The sequence below is a fragment of the Callospermophilus lateralis genome, chromosome 7, assembly GCF_048772815.1.
Source record: "Callospermophilus lateralis isolate mCalLat2 chromosome 7, mCalLat2.hap1, whole genome shotgun sequence".
In the NCBI taxonomy this organism is placed as follows: Eukaryota; Metazoa; Chordata; class Mammalia; order Rodentia; family Sciuridae; genus Callospermophilus; species Callospermophilus lateralis.
In genome coordinates, this window is record NC_135311.1 from 74,486,488 (window position 1) to 74,511,429 (window position 24,942).

The 24,942-nt window shown below is 37.3% G+C and overlaps 1 protein-coding gene across 1 annotated transcript in view; it reads right to left on the bottom strand.

Moving 5' to 3' along the window:
* The window catches only part of Dnai3 (dynein axonemal intermediate chain 3), a 53,801-nt gene that overhangs the window by 22,412 nt on the left and 6,447 nt on the right, over positions 1-24,942 (bottom strand). The window contains exons 3-15 of the mRNA XM_076862572.1: positions 23,736-23,917; positions 23,032-23,136; positions 21,065-21,217; positions 19,781-19,980; positions 15,714-15,830; positions 11,200-11,390; positions 10,095-10,219; positions 8,886-8,975; positions 7,678-7,761; positions 6,679-6,807; positions 3,817-3,890; positions 2,141-2,285; positions 419-506 (exon numbers count right to left, since the gene is read on the bottom strand). Coding sequence (XP_076718687.1) covers positions 419-506; positions 2,141-2,285; positions 3,817-3,890; positions 6,679-6,807; positions 7,678-7,761; positions 8,886-8,975; positions 10,095-10,219; positions 11,200-11,390; positions 15,714-15,830; positions 19,781-19,980; positions 21,065-21,217; positions 23,032-23,136; positions 23,736-23,917 — 1,683 coding nt within the window. The remainder of the gene's footprint in view (positions 1-418; positions 507-2,140; positions 2,286-3,816; positions 3,891-6,678; positions 6,808-7,677; positions 7,762-8,885; positions 8,976-10,094; positions 10,220-11,199; positions 11,391-15,713; positions 15,831-19,780; positions 19,981-21,064; positions 21,218-23,031; positions 23,137-23,735; positions 23,918-24,942) is intronic.

A 24,942-nucleotide genomic window follows, 5' to 3' on the forward strand; every position in this document is an offset into this window, starting at 1 on the left:
ATATCCACCCTGTATAGGTTACCTGCCCATCAGGTGCTCAGTAACCATCTTGGTTATCAGACAGACTGTGGTGGTACTGCAGAGCTTGCGTTCAAGTAACCCTTATTTTACTTACTAATGGTTGCAAAGTGCAAGATTAGTGATGCTGGCGATTCAAGTATGCCAAAAAAAAAAAAAAAAAAGCCATAAAGTGCTTCTTTTTAGTGAAAATGTGAAAAACACAATAAGATATTTGGGGAGTGAGAGAGAACACATTTATATAACTTTGATTCTAGTATATAGTTCCATATTGAAGCGTTTGATTTTCTGTATTATTTTCACAAGTTAAACTGTTTTAGCAAGTAACTCACCTTGGATATAATCAGATACAGATGCCCAAACTATTAAATGCCTTTTTAATAGGCAAAAAAGCAGTTACCTTGTGTTTTGTAAAGAAGATGGTCTTCAGTCAGGCTTATCTTGGTTGGGCAGAGGTCTAAACTTGTTTCCCCCTTAGACAGCTTTATCTTTTGGGAGAACATAAAGGAAAGCTATGTTCTTTCGTATCAAGAAAGAAGTTCTTATCAAGGATAACTTAAGATATCCTTAATTTTGCCTGTCACTTCTGACCTCAGATTGTGGGAAACCCACCAACCTCTCCCTCCCTTCCTGCTTCCTTCCTCCCAGGTGCTTTTTACCATGGAAAACACCTAGCCCACGTTTCCAAAACCTTGCTGCAAAAAGGAGCTTGTCTGGAGGCACATTTCCAAATCCCAAAGTTTCATGTTTTGTTATCTTTTTGAAAATGCCTTATTCTACTCCATAAGAATCCTTGTTAGTTTTAATATAAAATGATGACTCAATCTCCTGTTCCCTAAATATTTCAATTAAATGAGACTCCAGGAAGTTGTAGAGGGACTTTTGCATCTACCTGACCTCCACCAGGTTCCATCAGGGACATATGTGACTCTAAGTTTTCTAGAAGTGGCCTTGGGCCCCCCTCAGATCCTGGTGGCCAGAATGGTAAACTGTTTCACTTTAGGTTTTTCCTTCATGGCTCCTTCCCTATTTTTCTATTTCAGAATGTTTGCACATGTTGTACAATCATTCTTTTTTTTTTAATATTTATTTTTTAGGTGTAGATGGACACAACACGACTTGTTTATTTTTATATGGTGCTAAAGATCGAACCCGGGTCCCGCTCATGCTAGGCGAGCACTCTACCGCTGAGCCATAATCCCAGTCCTGCTTGTTTTAATTATTCACCACTCAGTAAATTCTACCCCAGAAAATTTCTAATATTTTCTTTCCAATTCTTTCCTGATTACTTCAGGAATATTCTCATCCCTCTATGCTCTCTCATCCACTAGGGGCAAATTTAATAATGTAGTTCTTGTGATACTTATAAACTAAAAGAAAAGTATTAAGTTTGGAATTAAAATTAGGTGTTCTGGGCTGGGGATGTGGCTCAAGCGGTAGCGTGCTCGCCTGGCATGCGTGCGGCCTGGGTTCGATCCTCAGCACCACATACAAAGATGTTGTGTCCGTGGAAAAACCAAAAAATAGATATTAAAAAAATTGTCTCTCTCTCTCTTAAAAAAAAAAAATTAGGTGTTCCAAAGAAAAAGCCCAATTCACACTTACCATACATGGCCTTGGCCATATTGTTGTCAAGGTAAATTGCTTTTCTTTATACTTTGTAATTCAAGATGTATACAAAAAACTTTCAAGTTCTGTTTGGGCTAAAGTATTGCAACTACATTATTTCTTACTATTGATATGCAAACTATGCAGAATTTTGACAGTATTGGGGAAAATTAGCTTTTCTAGGCTAACTTGGGAAACTACCCATTTTTGAGTAATGGATACACAACTGAATAATTCTTACACAAACCATTTGTAAGCTGTTGTTCATGGTTTGCTTATATATGAAATATCAATCTCAAGTTCACAATGATTTTGATTTCTGATTTGCTCTAGGCAGGCATCAAAATAATGCTCAATCAAGGAATACATTGTTTGAATGAGTTCATGAATTTTAAGGTCCTGTGTTAATTTGAGCTGTTTTACTTTTAGAGGCTGTGCATATGTGTGTGTTATTTATGCAAAATATATAGTGTACATAAGTAAATAGGATGGCTCTAACCCCATGCTACCTCACCTTAGCGAGAGGTTTCCAGGAGAGATCTAGATGCAAAAAAGTAGGTGGTACATCAAAAGGAATTTCAATACTTTCTTCTTTCTTTTTCTCTGTTGGCTGAGGGGTTAAAGGTTTCTGTGGTCTAATATCCCAGAAACATATCGTGCTAAAAGAAAGTTGACAGACATCTTTATTAAATACAATTAAGAGGTTTAGTCTCAGCACCAACATCAGTGCTGATACACACCAGCAATCTGACTGTGGCTGTTCTAAGGTCTCTGAAACTAATTTTTTTTTTTTTAAAAGAAATAGGACAGGTTTTTATTTCATAGTTTAGGGGATTATACCATATATAAGGTTTCTTAATGACCTCCCTTGTCTAGAGATTAATATTGCCATATGTGAGAACAGAGTTTAGAAACTGATGCAGTCTTTTAAATATGAAATTAAGATATGTCTCATAAGCTAAAAATTCCACCCATTTAAAGTGTATGATTTAATAGATCCATCAGGTCTCCCTTGCTCCTAGCTGTGGCTCAGGTCGCTGTTTCTCCTGTCAGTTTGTATATACTTCTGCTGTCTTTAATAGTACAGTTTTTCTAGTATTTAAAGGCTAGATAAATAATAAACTCTACTGTGGGAGACCAACTTTACACATGACTGAGTCACACTCCCTGGCTGGGTGCTGAGGTGCTCAGTCACAGAAATGTGGCAGAGCTTTCCCCACCCTTCTTGGGTTTGAGGGTCAGTGTCTCGTGCATGGGTGTGTCTTGCTACAGCCCCATGGGTGAAGCTACGCTCACCTGTTCCTTTGTAATTAACCCCTTGCCCTGTTTAGGATAGAATCTTCCATGGAAGTGTCTTGTGTGTGTCCCCTTCTCTTACTGGGCCCTTGGGTGTGGCCTACCCAGATGTCAGTCAACCTGCTGACAGTGGACATCATGAAGACAGACTCAGCCCCCTGAAACCTTACCCCTTGCCTCATCTGAATAGCTTCCCTCAATAAAAGGGGTCAGCACATGCTTTCTCTCTCTCTCTTTCTGCAGACCCTTAAGATCAGAGGAGCCATCACAGCGACCCTAAACAAAAAGTCTCTTGTGTGGTTTTTTCGTGCAGTCCAGTTAGCCCAGTTTATCTGGAGTGACCCCTGAGCCTTTTAGTCGCGCGAACAGAAACCCGGCACTCTACATATTTCCTACATTGTTACAAATTCTTGATCCTATAAATTAAAGGACAGATTTTATTTAAATGATTCTTCACTATCAAGTTGCTTATAAAAACACTTTTTACAAATGTACAAAGAAAATGGAAAAACTCTTCTACTTTTTAAAAGTTTTCCCAATGAAATGTTATAATCTTCCTAACTGTGACATAAAATTGAATGTAAATATCACACACTGCAAATTTATAAATAAGAAAATGTGAAGAAGCATAACAACTATAGATAACATTATACACTGTTATCAACCATGAATCCTGGTTAATTCCCTTTTGTTTTTAAAACAACATATCTACTGCTATAAAAATATTTTTACACACTAGTAGCAATCTATACCAGTCTGCCCTTGAATTATATTAGGGTTAATTGTTATAATAAAGATGAGTTAAGGAGCACAAGACAATGTTCTTAGGAACAAATAAGAAAAAACAATACATTGGGTGAAAACATTTTAGGTAATGTTTGAAATAAGACATACCAATCTGCTGAACATGTGGCAAGCTGACAGCATATTCCATTTCGATTCTCAAAGACAGAGCCCATTCTGTTAATCTATTTTTTTAATGCAAAAAAGTCAATTCTGTATATCTAGAAAAGTAATAATTTTTTTCTCATAGTTATTTTTTACGTTTTTAATTTTCCTCTTCTATTTTAATATAAATTTTAATAAAAGATCATAACACTACCACAAGAGTTTGGAAAATATGTCTTAAAATCAAATATGATTTTGTCACATATTCTTACCCGGTCACAGAAACATTTTTAGCATAGTTGTAATTAGAACACATGTAAATATTTATCCTCAGAATTTTCACTTCACATAACTTGAACATTTACCTAGGTATATGATGGATTATTTTGATAGTTTCATAATGTATAGATGATGTGCTATACTTTCATTATTGTTGGAATGTAGGCCCTATTAGTTCTTTCATATTATCAATTGTGGAGCTAAACATAGCAGCTTTTATGAGGTGGTTGAGCAAGTAAAATCAAGAAAAGAGGCTAATATTGGTGACTGGGATAGGAAGAAAGGAGGGGTTGCTGGGACAAAAGGATGGCTACTTCCAGGCCAGCCTTAGCAATTTAGTGAGCCCTTGTCACAAACAAACAAACAAACAAAAAGAGGCTGAGTGTTAACTAAGAGACCAACGGTGTCCAGTGTCTGTAATTACTAGCAAAACTCTGCAAGTACACGGAGGATCTGCAGGAGAGTTGATGACTCCCCTCCTTGTCCTAGAAGCTCCTAAATCTCAATTAACTAGCTGTCAAGGCAAAGCCTTTGGAGGCAGCTTGAGAAGATGTCACTCTTGAATTAATAGGGAGACATGATTTCCCCAGTTCCCTCCCCTCCTGATAGGGATGAAGAGCAGAACAGTGAAACAAAGGTGGGACTTCCAGCAGCAAGTAAGCAGTGAGAGCAAGAGTGGAAGAAGAGGACAGAGGGGGCTCTGGTTAGGCCTGGAGGCAGCACAGCAGCTGGGCAACCACAGACTAGGCTGACACCACTGGGGCCTGAACACCTTCGGGTTGTGGAGCTGCGGCCAACTTCCCCTGGAATCTGATAGTCCGTGCACCCAAATCTCTCTTTGCTGAGGCTCCCTGTTGCGTGAAATCAGGGCCCTCAGAGATGTGACTGCTCTGGGGTTTTATGTTTTAAAACTAAAAATTCCTAAAACCGTAATATTATAGAAGCTTGGAAAGCAGAAAGCCTTCAAATCAAACAGAATGCTACTTTATCTTCTTTTCCAATCTTCTTTCATGTGCACACTTTGACATGAGTCTTTAGGGTGTGCATGTAATTTTCTATCTTGAGACACAAGATAAATTGAATCAAATATGATTTGAACCATTTCTTAAGTTGAACTCCCCAAATTGGAATTACTGGTCAAAAAGCTTGAAACTTTGGATGACTTAAGAACTACACTGACTAATTGCATTCTAGAAATTTCATATGTCAGTCAGCAATGGTAATGGACAACATTTTAACCTTTCAAATACTACTTTGTATTAAAGAGATTTCATTCTTTAAATTTTAATTTAAAAATTAAATAGATTCAAAAGAGTAAGTTATCTTTTCTTTATTAATTTATTTGATATTAGAAAGGCTGGGTGATTTTCATGTTGACTTGCTGTTTTGTTTGGTGTATGTTTTTGCTTACTTATTGAAAATTTTTATAATAACATCACATTTAGTACAAATATTTTCCTCCATTTTATTATTTACTTGTTTTTAAATTTATTTTGTGGTGCCAGAAATTGAACCCAGGACCTCATGCATGCTGGCCAATATACTCTACCACTGAGGTATACCTCCAACCTTGCCTTTTACTTTTAATCTAGAAATTTAAATGTGTATGCTTTGAATCTGTCAGTTTTTTTCCTTTATCATTTCTTTCATCATTAAAAAGCTTAAAAAACTATACCCATTCCAGAAATCTGACTGTTTTTTAAAATTATAATGTTATTTCTATTTAAATGTATTGTCATCTGAATTAACTTGTGTGTGTGATATGAGTTAAAAGGGAGTTATTTTTCTTGTGTCATAACTTCCATTAGCATATGTAAAATTTTTCAAAATAATAGAAACTGTGTCTGAATTGTTTATTTTGGTCTATTATGACTTTTTAACAGTAGTTTTGTTTTACATAATCCACTTGAATACCTGGTTGAGCTGGTAACTCTCAAAACGAATTTCTCAGCATGTTCTTTGATATTTACACTTGTTAATTCTTTAAGGTACAAAGCAAACCCTGGTGTCCTTGAGGGAAAACATGTGGGGAGCTTGCTTGTTTTCAAATTCCTAAAACTACACTTTATGAGGCTAGAGTCAAGCTCAGACCCTCAGTTGGGTAGTCAGCCAGGCGTGCTACTGTGTAGCTAATCTTCACTAGCAGCCCTTTGACACACTCAACTTAAAAATGCCTTGGGAAAGCCACACCTTACAGTGTGTCACAGATTGTTAGCGTTGCCTGCCCCTAAAGACCTGAGATCATAAATTCTAAGTCCACAAATGCTAAAGGAGTATAATATTTGCACTTAAGTTTTGCATATCAAACCCTCATTTTCTCCACCACCGTACCTGTATCAATAGTGATACTAACTACAGTTTTCGGTGGTTAATAAACTATCCCTAGTTGGAAGATTGACCTTATTCGAATCACCAAGTTCTGACACTGATCTGGAAATGGTGACCCAGTTTTTGATGTTAGGCTCCTATTTTTCTTTTTCCCCCAACAATTTAAATATAAATGAATTGCTGACTTGAAACACCTACTTTGGATAAAATCTGAAAATTTATAATCCAGCAGGAGAAAAGTATAAAGCCATCAAGACTCACCTCGAACGTGTCAGGCAGCCAGTGTATATCTGTAATTATTTTCTTATGTCCACTTTCTATTGAAGAAACAGCACAGTGTCTGATGAAGTTGGACTCTTTAGGACTTTCCGGTTCAAGGAGAAACATAGGCTGAAGAAATGTTAAAGTCACATTTCAGAGAGCTGATGAGTGAACTCAGATTCTACTCATCATTTCAATTAAAATTAATAATTTGAAGATATACCAGTTCAAGAGAAAACATAATTAGTGTTTCTCTATAGTGTATATTTATGTAAGATTCTTGATTTCCCCTTAAGTTTAGTCTTAAGATTTTATTTCTAAACCTAAGTATTATTGGCACACTCCTGAAAGCATCATTGGTCTATCCCAGTGTTGAAGAGAATTTCCATGTGTGCACAGAATGTGACATTGACCATTCCTTGATAAGAGGCTTGTTGATATTAAGACTGAAGAACTGGGGCTCCGGGGGTGGGGGTGGAGGTGGGTGGGGGGATGTTCAATATGGTGGCCAAATACTGAGTCGGGAGCAAGAAATATTTTTCCAGTGCTTTTTAACAAAATCCACAGCCTCACAAAATTATAGTGTATTTTGACCAGAAAGGATTCGAAAGCCCTTCATTTCATATATGAGAACTAATTCCTGATGAAGTAAGGTGATGTGTCTAAACTCACCCACTGTGAGCCAGAGCCTGGATACCCAGCCCTCTGTCCAGGGCTCTCTCAATGACAGCACATAATATAAATCCCTTGGTCCCTTTGTTTTACTTAACAATAACAACAACAACCCCCCCACCCAACATCTGATGAGGGTTTGATATGCACTTTTAAAGAAGGGTCCACACAAATGCAATTTGGAACACATCTATGAGAAAATGGGAAGGCTTAGGAAATAACATTCTTTTTTTCTTTTCTCTACTGAGTCTTTGTTAAACTTGGCAACTTTTTGATGAATTCCTAAATGAGAAAAAATTTGCAAGTAAAAATTTTTAGAAAACCAACCTTGAGTGTGACCTTTTTACTTTTGCCACTCGCCTTAATGTTTTCTATGTGATCTGCAAATGTGGTGATGTCCCACAAGATAATCTAAAACAGAAATAAATGTTTTTTTTAACACTTTCAGGAAACAGCTAATTGGATCTTAAAGATTTCTTTAGAAAACTATTGATATGCAGCCTGATAAATCAGTCTTCTTAGGTGATAATCAAATTTAGTCTATATCTTCATAAGCAACTTTTAAAATGAATATTAAAAAAGAATGTTTTCTCCTTTCTAAAAGTTCTTCAGCCATTGGATTTTTCTGCTTGTGATAATAAATGCCAATGTTTTAAAAAGATCTAGATGAGTATCATGTACTTTGCTTTGCTTTGGGAGGAATTCTTCTCCTGTACTTGTGAATGTACAACTGCTATAGACCCAGGGGAAAAGATAATTTTCCAAAATTCTCCAGAATTAAGTTCTCCAGAATTAAATACAAGGCTGGTAATTGATGATTTCTATTTTTTTTTTGGGGGGGGAGGGGTGGGGGGGTCTACAGGGGCACATTACTACTAAGCTACATCCTCAACCATTTCTATTTTTTTTTTTTTTGAGAGAGAGAGTCTTGCTAACCACCTGGAGTCATGGGGACTATAGGTATGTGCTTCTGTGCCCAGCTTGTTGATTTTTATTTAATTGAATATTATAGCCAACTTCAATTTTGTATATACCTGGTCATTTTCTTGAAAACCAGAATAAAATAGAATATACAATATTAAATTAGTTTCAATGACTAAAAGTTTCAATCTTTTTTTGTGTATATATATATATTTTTTTCTGATGAATTCTATTTAAATCTGTATCATCCTTTAATAACTACTCATAGGAAAATTTCAGAAGAGGTTTTTTTTTTTTTTTCATGAAGTGGTAATGCTTGTAGTTATTTTTCTTCCATGGATTCTTACAGAATATGTGGCTCTATCCCAGCAACTCCAATAGAGTTGACCCAATTTTTGTCAATCATTGTAACTGGGTTACCCTGTGAACACCTCATATGCTGTTACCATGTCTCACACATCTTCATCCCCTGGTTCCTGGCAGGGTGCCTGGCACACAGCTGACAATGCTTTCTTCTGTTGAACTTAATTTTTAAGTTAGTTCAAAAAACTACCAAATAAAAATTTATAGAATGTTATCTACATTAATAAGTGACTAAAATATTCCATAAATACCTGTCCATTTATACAGCCTCCAGCAATGATGTTAGGGTCACTCGGACAGAAGTTGAAGCAGACGATATCATCGGGGCTCTCCAGCATTAGCTAAAGCAAATCCCACAAATGGAAGAAAGAGCAAGAAAACCTATTAAGATCATAGCTGGTAAATAACATTAAGGTGGTTTGAGGTCTAATTTTATAGCTGTCTATAAGCAACGTGCATTAGAGTTCATTCTCAGAAATCTATCTCTGATTGGAAGGTGCTTTTGTGGAATATTATCATGGACATTGGCCATACGTATGATAATGGGGATATTTTCAAGGGCACCTAGGTCTTCCCCCTTGCCTATTTCTAATGTGCCCCCTATGTAATGGTTGGCACATGTTAGAACTTTTCTAAACCAAAGGACTTTTTAAGGAAATCCTTATAGTAACAACATATTATTATATTTAAGAATAGTACAAAAACTTAATCTAACATTAAAAAAAACAAAAAGCACCTTCCACTAAACAGAACTCTTATTGAGCAGATACTGGAAACTAGAACCATATGAAACAAACCCATATTTCAGTCTCATTTTATGCAGATTGATATGTGTTTTAGTTTGGTTTGAGTGGTGTGTGTGTGTGTGTGTGTGTGTGTGTGTGTGTGTTGGTTGGTTGGTTTAGTTTTAGTTAGGCTATTTATAATTAGGAAATTTTCACACAAAATCTTAAATTACTGATTCTCTTGACAAAGGGACACCCTGGCAACAAGAGAGCTGAAGAGTACTGATCCAAGGTAGATAGGTCCTGTACTTGGCGACAGAGTCCTACTCCTTCCTCCCTCTTGCTCTCCCACACAACCATCTTTTCTCATTTCCGCCACCTACTGGTGTTTCTTGGAATTGAGGAGATTCATATGAAATAACTGAAAATGAAATACAATTGAAAGTCAATTTGTATTTGAAAATCAATATTAAATAAACCCAGAAGAGTTTGTTTAAAAAGTAAGGTTTAAAATTCCTCTTATAATCATTTTATAAAAAAATATATTGCTTTGTTCAGCACACTGTTTCAATAAACTCACCATAAACTTTAATTTTGCTCAACTTGGATGACATGCTAGGCATTGAAGAAATCCCAATTTCATAAGGCTTTACAACACTAATTAAGTGGTAAGAAAGTACTTTGCACTTAGAAAAACTGCTAAAGATATATGACAAATTAGTACTTGTAAATTACCTGAGGATGTATGGGATCAGAGAAACTCCAGAATAAAATCAAGGATGGTTGTAGCAATAATTTACCAGAAAGCTGGACTCTCTCTTCAAAGGAGAGACGCTCGGCCATTGACACAGCGATTAGCCCTGAGTGAAATGTAAGGAGACGTTAGCATTGGCAGCAATAGTAGGTGGAGAAGAGCTTCTATCTTGTGCTCTTCTGTGTAGCAACTATTCATTGACATTTTGATGAAATTCAAGTAGAAATCTTCCACAGAAGAGCGAGAGTCTTCTTAGAGCTCTGTTGTTGAACACAGTAGCCACCCGCCACCTGCCACTTGTTAACTATTTCAAATGGAGATGTGCTGTGAGAATAAAATAAGCAGTAAACTTTAAAGATTTGATAATAAAAGAAAATGTTGCCAGGCATGATGTTGCATGCTTCTAATCTCAGTGACTCAGGAGGCTGAGGCAGGAGGGTTGCAAGTTCAAAGCCAGTCTCAGGAACTTACTGAGGCCCTAGGTAACTTAGTGAGACCCTGTCTTAGTAAATGAATGAATGAATGAATAAATGAATGAACGAACAAATAAATAAAGGGCTGGGAGTGTGGCTCATTGGTTAAGCTACCCTGGCTTCAATCCCTGAAAAAAAGAAAATGTTTCTTTTTGTATGTGTGTGAAAGAGGGCTGGTGGGGAGTTTGGGGAGAGAGTGAGCAGGAACTTCATGGTTCTGCCTTCACATGTTCCTCTGTTTCTCAGCTGCCAACCTCCTTAAAGGAGGTAAGTGTTCTGTCTTGCCCAGCAATCCTGGAGGCAGAGTGTCAGGAGGAATGAGTCCAGTGGGGGAGTCCCCTTACACTGCACAAGTTGAGTGACCTGAACAAGTCACTTCCCAGAGTTGAGATTTGGTCCTCTTGTTGTAAAATAGAGGCAGTAATATGTGCATGTCCCATGGGATTGCTGGGAGGACCTGTGGAAGCAAAGGTGTGGGAAGTGTTTGGCAGGTACCTGGCGCTCAGCAAATGGAAGTGGTTTTGAAATTGATCTAGTTTGAAATTTTACATAAAAAAAAAAATCAAGACTATTTGATATCAGCACAAAAGGGAATCCATCATTTCCCTCTCACCATAGATAGTAGGGTGCCATGAGATGTAGCTAATCATTTTATCCGTGCCACTATGAAGGTCAGTAAAGGACTGGTACTCTTTCAGGTGGGTGTCAGTTTTATCTCCAAAGGCACCTTCTTCTTCTGCCAGGCGCTTCCAGTCTTCAATGAATGTGTTCATGATTTCATTTTGCTGCAGGGCTATTTCAACACTATTTTAGTCAAGAAAGCAATGAAGGTGTTGGATTTTAGTGTTCAAAGATAAGGCTATTTTAACAGGTTTTTCTTCATTCATATTGAACAAAACTAATAATTCTCAATTATACTTGGTCATAAAGATTAACCACACATGAAATAAATAACTTAAGAGAGAAAAAAAAAAACTTCATTGGAATTTGTTACTTAGAACTTCTTTCATGAATTTGCTATTCAGCAGCCAGAAGGGCCATTAGCTGACAGCCTCTGGTAACTGCAGGTCTGTGGGTTCCAAGGCAAGTCTGCACTCTGTGCAGGTCAGTGACTGAGCAGGATGCCAGGGCCTGAACAGTTCTGCTCTGAAGGCTGTGCTGGATTGGCTGAGAGTTTGTCTGAAGCTCTGCCTGCACACTTCTTCCTTTATATTTCACAGTGTATACTCAGGAAACCTCTACTGCTAATTTGGCCTCAGTTGCTTCCTGGGAAGCCCGAAGTGACACAAAAGGAAATTTCTAAAGCATTTTCAGTATTAAATGATCACGTATACTAAATGAGGACAGCTCAAATATGTGTGTGGACATGCATGTAATGTATATGTGTGTATTACATAGATACATATACATATATGTGTATAAATTCAAAACAACAAATAACTGATTCTCAACAGGGGGAGATTTGGAGTTTAGCAGTATGTGTGTGTATGTGGAGTTTAGAAGTTTGTGTGTATGACAACTAAAACTGGTGGTTTTAGTTGTCACAATGCCACAATGCCTGGGAGGTGTTACTATATTCAATTCTATTACCCACCCCCTTACAATATATAAGATAGTTCCTAAAATGAAGAATTATGCTACTAAAAGTGATAATATTGCTCCTTTAAGGAATAATCTGAGTGCTTGTACAATCTCTTAGCAGGCTAGGGATTCTGGTTTCACAGGCTCCTGTCTTTAAATAGTTACTATGTTTATTATTACTTTATATAAGTAAGTTTGAAAATAGCTCACTAGGCTTCTTGGAGCTTTCTTACAATTAGAATGCTGCTTCAATGATTGAAACTCCAAATATCTTGTGTGTATATGTTTACATGGGTGTGGTAAGCTGAATCATTTCCAATGATGAATTTCTTAAAATAAGAAGAAACCCTGCATTTAGATAATTAAATGTAAACACTAAATTTCATAATGGACATTCCTAAAACGTAAATAAGGGTCCCATTTGATATCTCTGTCACTGATCCTTAACACTCCTGGTCCCTGCTTAATTGAATTCTCTCTTGGTTAAATTCCTTGTAGTTCATCTTTTCGAACAGAAGCATTTTTAAGTCCCTATGTTTCAAGTGTGGACCATGGGCCAGCAGCAGCGGAGGGCCGGCAGCTTGCTAGCAGCATAGTCACAGGCCTCTGTCGCCTTCTACCACCTGTATCTGCAGAGTCAGTGCCTGAATTTTAACAAGGTCCCTGGGTGGTTCACTCACATATTAAGCTTTGGAGGACCCTGCGGTAGAGCATGTTCATACCCTGGGACTTCAAAGTATACACTGTTTCAAGAAGAAAAATTAGTTAGCTTTTTTGAAAGGGTATTTTTGTTCCAGCCTGAAGGAGAAAGGCAGTCTCAAGAGACAGGGCTTGTGTTCTATGCTCATGGCCCCAGTGGGGAAGTGAAGGGAGAAGTGAAGACAGCACTTTCTTCTGGTTTCCAGTCGCTCCATCTCCAGGAACCTTGTGGTTCCTGAGAGGAACGAACTATAGCTGGCAAAACTGTTGTCCCAGGTAAAGCCCATGAGGATCCCTGTTTTTTGTAACCCCATGTTGGCTGCTCTGTGAATCCCTTTGAAGTTTCCTTCCTATCATTTCCTTCTTTTGCAAATAATGCTTCTCTTAGGTTTGTTTTGAATGAAAGAAAGAATTCTTTTCTAAATGGACGTTCTTCCAGAACAAAATCAGGCATATATTACTTTAAAAATCTTAAGTAAATTCTAAACTGGTTTAAAGTGGGAAGTACAGCAGTGGTGTAAACATGGGTTTCTTATTTATTTTGGCCACTGCTATTGTAATTCCTGTGCTAATTTTCCTCTTTTTATAATTCTTGCTTCTGCTTTGTACATCTCAGGGAGCAAATTAAAAAGCAGTTCATCATTCCTTTCTTTATAAGCATGGCAATTGAAAGGAAAGTATAAAAGCCCAAGTCTAAAAATAACAACCAGATTATCTTTAGAATGATTAGGGATTGATGAGAGGCCCTTTATTTTGAACATTTTTACTTCCCGAGCTCTCCCTTGATATGATAATTTGCAAGTCAACCTTTCATTTTTAATCTTCTTGTCAAGAAAAACGTCAGTGACTACTTAGTGCTGCAATGAGGTGCTGTGTGTTTTGCTATGTTTTGATTCTTGTAACCTAAGTAAATCCGTATTTTAGTTATGATCAATCAGTGTGACTGTGCTCTGGCAGCATTAGGTCTATTGTGAGCCTTTTCTTGTAACACAAACTTTAACTGAGTTGCTGGCTGACAGGCACATTGACAACTGTGTATTGATATACAAACCTGATAGTTGGTATCTCAAGACTTTTCCTTCCAAAGTTACCAGCTGGAAGTTTTACATGTCTTCAGAGTCCATAATTAACAGTGCCTTAAGACTGCCATTTGAGACTCATCTGGCTGTGACGGCACTCTGAACATTCACTCTGAACATTCATTGGGTGACAGAGGTTAGCAGTCCTTTGTTTCATTGCTGGATAACTAGGCTTTTCACACCTGTTCAAAGTATCATCTTGAGGGGACTGGTCTCCCAGTCCATAAGGACATTTCTCTCCATGGATGCACAGTGTTTAGTTTGTAACTAACATTTTGTGTAAGAGTAAAATTTTTTTTTTACCCATTTTTGCCTAAATGTTCACATATTCCTTTTGTTTATTTTGCTCTTGTGTGCATTACAATGGACTGATTAATTTGGGAGCTATCTTGACTTGTTATTTGATTAGGAGGACAAAAAAAAAAAAAAAAGGAACCTGTTTTATTGCAAGAATTACAATGCTTGAGGTTAAAATTGTCATCAGGTATTGGAAAACCTGACCACCCCTCTTGGTCCAGTGCAACAAGTGACAAGAAACCTTAAATTTTCTTCTTTCTTTCTCATTGCAGCATGCTTGCTGCGAGTGAGTGGCAAAGAATGAATGTACTCTGAATCATTAAATGAATTTTTGCATCAGATTCTTTCTAGACATTGGTAACAACTTTTGAGAGTTGCTTGAATTTTCAGGACATTTAGTTCAGTCTGAAAGAATTAATGAATGTTTTCTTAAAAATAAAAAGCTTAACTTGGGCTATGTATAAATTTGCCTATCACATTTTTTTTTTTTTAATTTTTGGAAAGAAATAGAAACCAACCCATTCAGTACAACTGCTAGACTGGTCCACTATTGATCACTTCAAACTCTGATGACAGTTCCATGAGATTTAGTGAAGCTCATTCTCTAGTTTAGAAGCCCCAGAGCTCTGCTCTGAGTCCTAGCACCAGCACAGGGGTGGTTTTGAAGACATCTCTCTTTCAGAACCTGGGTGGCAGCAACACAGAAATTTGTGATAACAGTGACATGTCCAAAAGGCATATCTGAATTGAATTTGGTTTCTCATTAACAAAGATAGTTTTTGCAAATTCTTTCATCATAATAATGATTATCCCTAATACCCACAGCATCTTCAACCTAATTGTCCTATAAAAGGCAATGAAACTGAGAAGGGAATTGGGGGGTGGAGAAAAGAAACCGTAGTATATACAAATATACTTTGACTAAGGTCAAGCATCCTTAGTCCAAAAATTTGAAACCTGAAATTGTTGAAAATCTGAAACAGTTTGAACAAGGACATGACACCACAAATGGAAAATTCCATACCATGAAACTTTGTGTAAAATTGCCTTCAGGCTATGTGTGTAAGGTATATGTGAAACAAATTAATTTAATGTTTAGGTGTGGGTCCCTCCCAAGCTATCTCATTACTATTATTATTCCCAAATCCAGAAAAACCTGAAATCAGAAACACTTCTGATCCCAAGCATTTTGGATGTGGGATACTCAGCCTGCAGTTAATTTGCAATTAGGAAAACATCCTCACACATTTAGTTGTTCAGTGTGTTTGATGTGGTCCCAGTATAGGATATTGCTTAGCAATAGAAGGGCAAGAGATACTGAGAATCTGTAGAATGTGTCATGCTCTCATGCATATCTGATGTTTTTGTACTTTCTATCTACATACCATATAGAATTGTTTATGAGAACCATTATAAATAAACTTGCACATTTTATGTTTTATTTCAAAATTTTAATATAAAAGTTTTTTACCTTGTGGATACCTTCTTAAGAAAATCAATCAAAGTCTTTGATTGTCCAAGTTTCTCTCTTTCCTCTTCTGAGAATTCTCTAGCATAATATTGTGTAGTAGCATTTTTGGGGTATGTCCTAATATATTCAAAGAAAGTAGAATACAAAAAATTATATAAAAGAAAAGCAAACATAGATCATGATATGTCAAAAGTTTATCTCTGTAGCTGGGTACAGAGGTGCACACCTGTAACTCCAGTGACTTAGGAGGCTGAGTCAGGAGGATTGCAAATTCAAGGCCAGCCTCAGCAATTTAGTGAGATCCTGTCTCAAAAATGAAAACTAAAAAGAACTGGGGATGTAGCTCAGTGGTAAAGTGCTCTGGGTTAAATTCCCAGTACAAAAAAAAAAGTTTGTGAAGTGATATTAGCTATTAATTTATAGTTAAATTCTAAAGTTCGAATTTTTTTGGTCTTAGAAATTGATATTAACTACCATTCAAAGTCTAAATGTATTTCTCTTTGACATAATTAAAAGGCTTATTTTGTAAAATTTTAACTTAGAAATCATTTTTAATTTATAGAAAAGTTATAAGAAGGATATAAAGAATTCTCATACACCTTTTGCCCAGATTCATCTATTATTAACATTTGCCAGATTTACATTATCGTTGGCTCTCTCTTCATGTCATTAATGTTTCTTGACTATGCAATACACCAACATGCTCAGGGAATATTTGGCAATGTCTGGAAACAGTTTTGGTTGTCAACGCTGGGAAGTGTTGCTGGCGTCTAGTGGGTAGACCCCAGCGATGCTGTTACACAGCCTACAAAACACAGGTAAGTTCCCCCACAACAGAGGATCATTCAGCCCAACATGTCAGTTGTGTTGAGGTGAGAAACTCTGCTCTAAGTATGCAAAACTAGGAAGAAGTTATAGTTAGGCAGTGATGGCAGCATGATCTCTGAAAGAAATCTGCTTCCTCCAGTCTGCTTTCCAGGTCATCTCCCCCGTGAAAAGGTCACATGGCCTTTTACTTCTGGGCTTCATTGATAGCCCCACTCACTAGACTGGGTGATGTTGGTCCCAGCAAGTGGTGCTGAGAAATAGACGAAGCACAATGGTCGGGAGTGTGGGATCTTAGGACAGGCTGCCTGACTTTGAACCTCATTCTATCACTCACTCTTAAATTTAGATTTCCTGCCCTCTCTATAGCCATGACTATTACTCGCAGCCAACATTCCTCGGAAGCATACCACATCCAAAGTCTTGTGGTTGGGGTCCCTGTTGTTAGAGGTTTATTGTCCCTTCTTAGTCCACCTACTGAGTCTACCCTGGCTGACTCAGACTTGGGACTTGTTTGCACCCAGATAGGAACCCAGAGGAAAGCTGGCTGGCTTAGCTGGACATTTGTCTCAAAATCCAAGGCCCTTTGGTACTTATGTATCACCTCTCTCCTTTGTGTCTCGCTCTCACTTCTTGGACTTTATGGATCTCTACTATCATCATTCCCTGCAGGGACTTTACTACCAATCCTTGTCTTTCTGTTTATTTTCTCTGGTTGAAGCCTGTCAATTCATCTGCCTCCCTGGTTTCTGATTCATTTCTTGGCCCAGCCTTTGGTGTTTATGTTTCTGTGCCCTGACTTTAACATTGCACTCTCAAGGTTTCTGATATTTGGCTTAAAAAGATCTGAAAAGCATTTGTGTGTTGCGTTCCATATTTTGGACCCCTGATTCTTCTGGTCTTGAACTCTTTTACTGTATTTCATGGCTTTTCCCTTAATACTGAATATAAGTGCGTGATCCAGTTGAAAACTTTCTCTAACTCCATCCTCCCTCTTTCCTTGTTCTATTCCTTTTTTTTCCTCCCCATTTAGTAAGTGCATGTCAGGAGCTATTGTAGGAGTTAGAGATATGGGTGGGGGGAGAGAGAGACAAAGTTTTTGTCTTGTGGAGCTTAAATTCTAAATGGGGAGGGGAAAAGAGTCAATAAAAAATATATATTAAGCAATCCAGCACCATGAAGAAAAACAGAGTAAGGAGTTAGATAGTCATTGAAGTGGTGGCCTTTATGTAGGAGTGTCAGGAAATGCCTCATTTGAGCAGAGGAGGAGGGAAGGAGACATAAAAGATACCTGGCAGGGAAGAGCATTCTAGGTAAAGGAACTGCATACATATACCAAGCCTGAGGGTGTTTGGAGAATCCAAGAAACAAGAAAGACAGTGTGGCTGGGATGGACGAGAAAGGGGAATTATGAGAAAGGAGAGGGGGAAGGGAAAAGGGATTCCTGATCATGTGAAGCCTTATAGGATCCTTTAGGATGGAAACCACTGGAGGACGTTAAGCAGTGACATGATCTAATTTACTTTTTTTTTTTTTTTTTAAGAATTTAACCTTTATTCATTTGGTGTATTTCTTTTTCTTTTCTTTCTTTCTTTTTTTTTTTTTTGTGTGTGTGGTGGTGCTGAGGATTGAACCCAGTGCCTCACCCATGCTAGGCAAGCACTCTAGCACTGAGCTACAACCCCAGTCCCCCAAACATACGTTTTGACAGGATTTATCTGGCTTTTCTATGGAGAACAGAATGTAGGAGGAAGAGGATAGATAGCAGAAGCCCATTGAGGAAGAGTTACAATAATCCAAGCAAGAAGTGGTGATGGCTTTGTCCAAGTTGATAGCAGTGGATATATTTAGAAAATAGACCCAAGAAAATCCGAGGCTTTTGGTCTGAGTAATTAGGAGTATATTATTGTCATTTATTGAGAGGAGAAGGATTCAGGATATTTTAGGTTTTGGGATAAAAAATCAAAATTTTGTTTTGGGGCATTTAAATTTGAGATACCATTAGACAATTCAATTAGGCAGATGAGTAAATGAGTGTAGGATTCGGGGGAGAGATGGAGGTTGCATGTATAGATTTGGGAGTCATCAGCAAAGAGATGGTAGGAAACACCACACGACAGAAGGAAATCATCCCAGGATTAAATCTAGTTAGAAAGGAGATCAAAAGGAGATAGCCTCAGTGCCCTGAAATGTTTAGACAATTTCAAAAGGAAGAGGAAGATCCAATAAAAGAGACTTAAGAGCTGCCAATGAGTTAGGAGGGGAATAATGAGAGTTGTCAATAAGTCCGACAGAAAAAGTGTTTCAAGAGGGATCAACAGTCAATCCTGTTAAAAACTGCTGAGTGGACTAAGGTCTGAAAATGGATCCCTGGATCAAACTGTCAGAGATCTTGTTAAAGACTGCTTAGAGTGGGCTTTAGACAGAAAGCCAGAAGAGAAAGTGGAACTATGAAATATGGACAAGTGCCGTGAAGAGTTTTATTTGCAAAGAAAAGCAGAGGCATTAGGCAATAGCTGCAGGGGGCAAGCTATTTGTTTGCTTTAATGATGAGTTCATAGTATTTTGTATGTACACATGTCTGCTTTCCACCTCTTCCACTCTGTTGACAGCCACCACGTAAATTTAAACATGGTCACATTTTTCCTGGTTTAATTACAACAGGCTCCTAGTTGGTCAGTCTCCTCAATTCCAGCCTTTCTCTTCTCTGCCCTCCAATCCACAGTACCTGGATATCTATAGCCTTACCATCCTGTCTCTGCTTCAGAACTTGCCAAACTTTCCTATTGTCTGTCATTCTTTGTCTGCCTCATCATGGAGGATGATGCCATCCCAAGAACTCTGAATTAATGTATTTTTGTAAGTAATAATGAACCAAATAAGAAATCTAGCCAATGAAGTAAGACTTGAGGTGTAAAAATGATCACTTAGGTGGTATAATGGAGCAGCTGGGAAGAAACAGTAATATTCCAGGTGAGTAATGACCAGCATTGCAATTATTAACATCACTCATTTTCCCATCTCATATTCTTTATAGTCTTCCACAGTTGTATCTCACTTTCTTAAGATTTTTAACGGCATTATTGAGCATAATTAGATCTTGAATTGAATGACTCTATGTGATCTATAGGATCATTGTCAATCCATTTCTATTAATTATAAAGAGCTCTCAAAATATCATGGAAATTGCTAAGTTTTATGGCAATCGTCTATAAAAATACATAAGCCTATTCTATACCTACCATTTTGTCTGAGTGCTTATGTCCTTGACAAAGGGGATTACTTGCATGCCAATATCTTTCTCGAGTTTTTTAAGGGTGAAGTTTTTATCTGGGTAGGCTGTACAGTCAATGTAGGCATCTTTTGTACTGGAAGCATTCTGGTCACTGAATGTAACTGGCGCACCAAATTGATTTCGTTTTCGAGAAATCATATATATAATCTGCAACACATGTAAGCAACAAAGGTAACATAATGAAGTCCTAGGAGAAAAAAAATGGATGTATAGTAGACAGTGTTGGCATTCTTCCCAGTTCCTCTCAGCTCCCTTGGTACAATTTCCATGTGCCCGTTCAGTTTTCCATTCCCATGGGCTATACCCACTTTGGAGGATCCTCTAGCACCACTGAGAACACAGGAACAGAAAGTGACCGGCAGATTGCGTCTTGACCAATAAGGGACTGGTAGGAGGTATATGGAAGTCCAGTTTCTCGGCTTCTGTTTGGGACAACTCTGAGTTTAGATTGCAGAGCCCCTCTACAGGTTCAGGATGAGGCCTGGGGGACTTCTGCCTGAGATTGCTCCCTTGCAGGACTTCCTCCATGTCTCTGTCCTGCTGCTTTTCATCTTATCTTATGGGGCACATTCATAATAGTCACTCACACACAACTCCTCCTCTCAGGAGATGCTCTGGGAAGGAATGCCATCATATTCATTCCCCAGGACTTCGATAAGGAAGTATCACAAACAAGGTGGCTGAAAACACAGGTTTTGTTTTCTCAAATTGTGGAAGCTGGAAGTCGCAAATCAGGGTGTTGGGAGGGTTGGTTCTTTCTGAGGGTTGATGGGAGAATCTGACCTGACTTCTGGTGTTGGCCAGCAATCCTTGGTGTTCCTTGGATAGTAGTTAAGGTCCTTCTACTCTCTACCACCTTTTCCACAGGGTGTTCTTCTTGTTCTTCTACATGTTCTACATGTAGCCATCTTCTTATAAGGATACCAATCAATTTGGATTAGGGGTTAACCTACTCCAATGTGACCTCAACTAATTATATCTGCAATGACCCTTTTTCAAAATAGGGTCAAATTCTTAGATAACTGGGATTACCAACTCCAAAGTATCTCTTTTGGGGGGGTGGGGCAGATTCAACCCATTACACACACCTAAGGAAATGGCCATTTGTCTATAAGATATTAAAAAAAGACACATCCCATAGTACATATAACAAATTTTATATATCCCTCAGGAATAAATGTTGTTCAGCTATAGGGAGGTAAGGACTGGAAGTCATATTTAAGCCCCTGACCTGCTTTGTAGATTCCTTCACTGATTCTTCCTCAATTTCTTTTTCACTGCCCAAAGAAACCCATGGTTTAGAGACAGGTGGTTGGTAAACATATATGTCTTCAGGAATAAGTTCTTTAGTTTCTTCCTGTTCTTCTGGTAGTACTTCTGGGGGCTGGAGTAAAAGAAATAGCATTTTAAAATAGATGACCAAATTTAGGTTTGCAATCACATGTTTGTATTTTGCAATAAATGTTGCTTTTATGTAAGTTCATTAAGCACTTTCTGTTTGTTTTCTTTATAGGCTCATGCTTTTGAATGATGAGAAGTAAATTAAGTCCAAAAAGGGAAGAATAAAGAATGAAAAAGAGACATTAAGAATGTAGGAAGAAGAAGGGGAAGATAGAGGAAAAGAAAAAAAGGAAGCATGGTTAGAAAAAGTCATTTATTACCCATCTTTATGACCACAGAATGCTACATTTGATGATAAAATGTAAAAACTAATTTTATCTGATTTAATGAAAGGTTCTTTGATAAGAGGAATGTAAGTATGAATAAATATTAGCAATGAATTTTTTAAAAACCAAAATGTTCACTGCTGTTTTATTTGTAATACTGGAGGAACTAGCAACCAGAACTAGGGAAATGTATCAATGACAGTGTGGTATCATTGTAAAGTAAAACCCCATAAAGAAATTAAAATGAACAAACACAATCAACATATATATGACATCCAAATGTATCAATATTTATAGATTCTAGAATTTTACTATTCTGAAAAAAACTGCAGAATGCTTTATATAAAATGACATAATCTCCATGATAAATTTTAAATTAATTAAACAACAAAACACATTATTTACAGAGGATGCATATATGATAAAGGTATAAAATCATGGGCACTAAGATTATAAAACAACCTTAGAACAATGGTTCCTTATAAAGAGGAGTGAAGAAAATGAAATTAGGGACTATATCAAGGGAGTGGAACATTATTTTTATTTTATTTCATTAAAATTTTTTGAAGTAAATATAAAATATTCATTTTGTGTGGTGATTTTATAGATATTTGTTATACCACTCTTTTCTATACATTTAAACTATTTCACAGTAATAACATAAAAGCAGAGAAAACAATGATAAAAATAAAATTTAAAGTATTAAGGCAAAATGAAAGATTAGTTTTAAATTAGAAACTATCAGGTATTTAAAATTCTGGGCCCTTCCCCTATTTTTTCTTCTTATTGGACAACCATGCAAATCTGTGTGTCTCCCTCAAACAATATGACCAACTTTTCCAAATAATTCCACTCAAATTATGAATCTCTTGCTGAGTGTAGAGGCGCACGCCTGTATTCCTAGTGGCTCCAGAGGCAGATGCAAGAGAATCTTGAGTTCAAAGCCAGCCTCAGCCAAAAGCGAGGTGCTAAGCAACTCAGTGAGACCCCATCTCTAAATAAAATACAAAATAGGGCTAGGGATGTGGCTCAGTGGTCGAGTGCCCCTGAGTTCAATTCCTGGGATTCCTCATCCAACAAATTATGAATCTCACAAATCTATTACCTTTCTTGCCCACCTTCAGCAAAGGGCTTTACCTGTATTAGTTCATCTGATTCAAATGGGTACTATTGGTGCTACTGTTATAGATTTGAGGTTAATAACTTACACAGGTCATGAAGATGAGTGTGACTGGAAAAAAGGATGGAGGACCGGGAGTGGTACTCCCAAGGGACCAGTGATGCTCCAGATAACCTGTTTTTCTCTCTTGCTAGGTTAATGAAAGGCAAGCAGGAAGAGTGCCTACCACCCAGAGACATCTGATTCTGTTCACCCTCCGTTTACTGCTCACCTGTTCTAGGCACCTGAATCTGATCTGGGCCCCAGGGAAACTGAGCTGAACAGGAATAATCAGAACACATATAGGGATCCCCCAGAGGTACAGCTTCCTTCCAACATCTGACAAATCATATGGGCTTGGGATTTGCTTACATTTAAATAGTTTTCCTTGCCCTCTTCGGTGCCAATAAGATAAAAGTTGAGTCCATATTTGAAGTCTTTGTCATAAACAAGCAGAAGCTCATCTCCAGGATATTCCTGTAAGAATATAATCAAAAGAGAAGATTAATGTTTAATGATTTATTCAGATGCTGACACAATATTGATTTTTCTTTAATCAGTTAGTCATAAAAGATAACCATAGTACTAGTCTGTGACTGATAACCCCAGACCACAAAACTATTTGCTTAACTTAAAGCTCTTAAAACCACAAAATATCCAGGGATATTTACCAATACAACTTTATTTCCAACAGGAAGAGAGAGGCATTACTTTTATTTGGTGTGCTCTATAGCATGTTTGGAGGCAAATCATGAGCAAAATTATGAATTAAACAAAGCAATATGAGAAAATAAGAGGTAAATTTCTACTCAAGGTAAAACTGGGCAAGGATGAGCTTTACTGGGTGCAGGATAAGACAACTAACCTGAACTTCTGGAGCTTTGCTTTTCGCAGAAGATAATCAAGCAGGATTTCCAAGGAGATGTGGGCAGGGTAGTGTTTGTTCAGAGTAAGGGGGGCTGCCAGATTTGAAATTAACAACCTCTCAAACTTATGTTATATGTTCCCGGTACATAATAAGACATTGTGCACCATAATGAGGTAGGATAGAAAACAAAGGGGGATATTGTACTTACTTGGACAATTTTTTTGACTGGGTGGAAATCAGATACTGCGTCTCTGTTGTGCAAGTCTTCAAAAATATCTTCTTTTTTGATAAGCTTATAAGGTACTTCATCTGTGATATCTTCATCTATTCGGCAGTTGAATATTTCCTGGGTCTTGGTAGTTAACACTATAGGATAAATTTCAGGATGACCTACGAGAGATAAAGTGAATTTGGACATTATTTATAACTACTTCAAATATTAGCAATGGGAATATGCAATTGTTTGCTTTTAATAAATTTCTTGGTTAAAATTTAAAATTTCAAATTTATTGTTATTATATTCAAAGTAAATACATCCATTATAAAAAGATGTTGAGCAAAACAAAAAGGAAGAAAATAACAATGGCCCATAATCATACCCTTCAAGAAAGAACTTCTATTAATATTTCTTTTAGTCACCCCATATATACCTTATATGAAATTCTGGATCCTGCTTTTAATACTTACTATTATGTCACAAGTATTTTACTGACATTAACTAATCCTTCAAAAACCATCATCTTAATTTAATTCTGTAGCATAATTTTAAACCCTTATTGGTAAACATTCTAAAATTGTCCCATTTGTTTCCAATTATTGTAAATAACCCTATAAATAAATATCTAGCTCATAAATTTTATTGCATTTCAAATATTTTCTTGGGATAGATTTTAAAAGTGAAAGTATTGGTTCAAAGATCTGATCATCTTTTCAGGCTCTTTCGAGCCTCTATTGCTTTATTAAACACCTCCGGGCACCTGCCTGGGCTGTGGCTTTCTGTCTCTAGGTGATGGCTTTCCATTTCACTCAGAAAACAGGATCTGTATTGCACAGAATCCTGCTCAACAGCTGATCAGCACAAGTGCCACAGTCTCACCCTTTGCTCAAAGCAAAAGACTTGCCCACCCCTCCACCCTCGTTAGCTAGGGCCCCACCAACTATTCCTCTCCCTTCAACTTGTCTATGCCTAAGCTGTTTTCCCTCACACTTATTTGCTCAATGACTTCCCTTTAAAACAAAACACATACACACACACACACACACACACACACACACACACACACACTTTTCCCTTGACCCAATATAGTGACTCTGCTCTTTAGGGCTTCTCCTTTTCAAAGTCAAACTTCTTTATGTTTTTCAATTATTGACTTCTCAGTTAAGTTGTATCACAAAACCCTTGGACATAGGAAGGA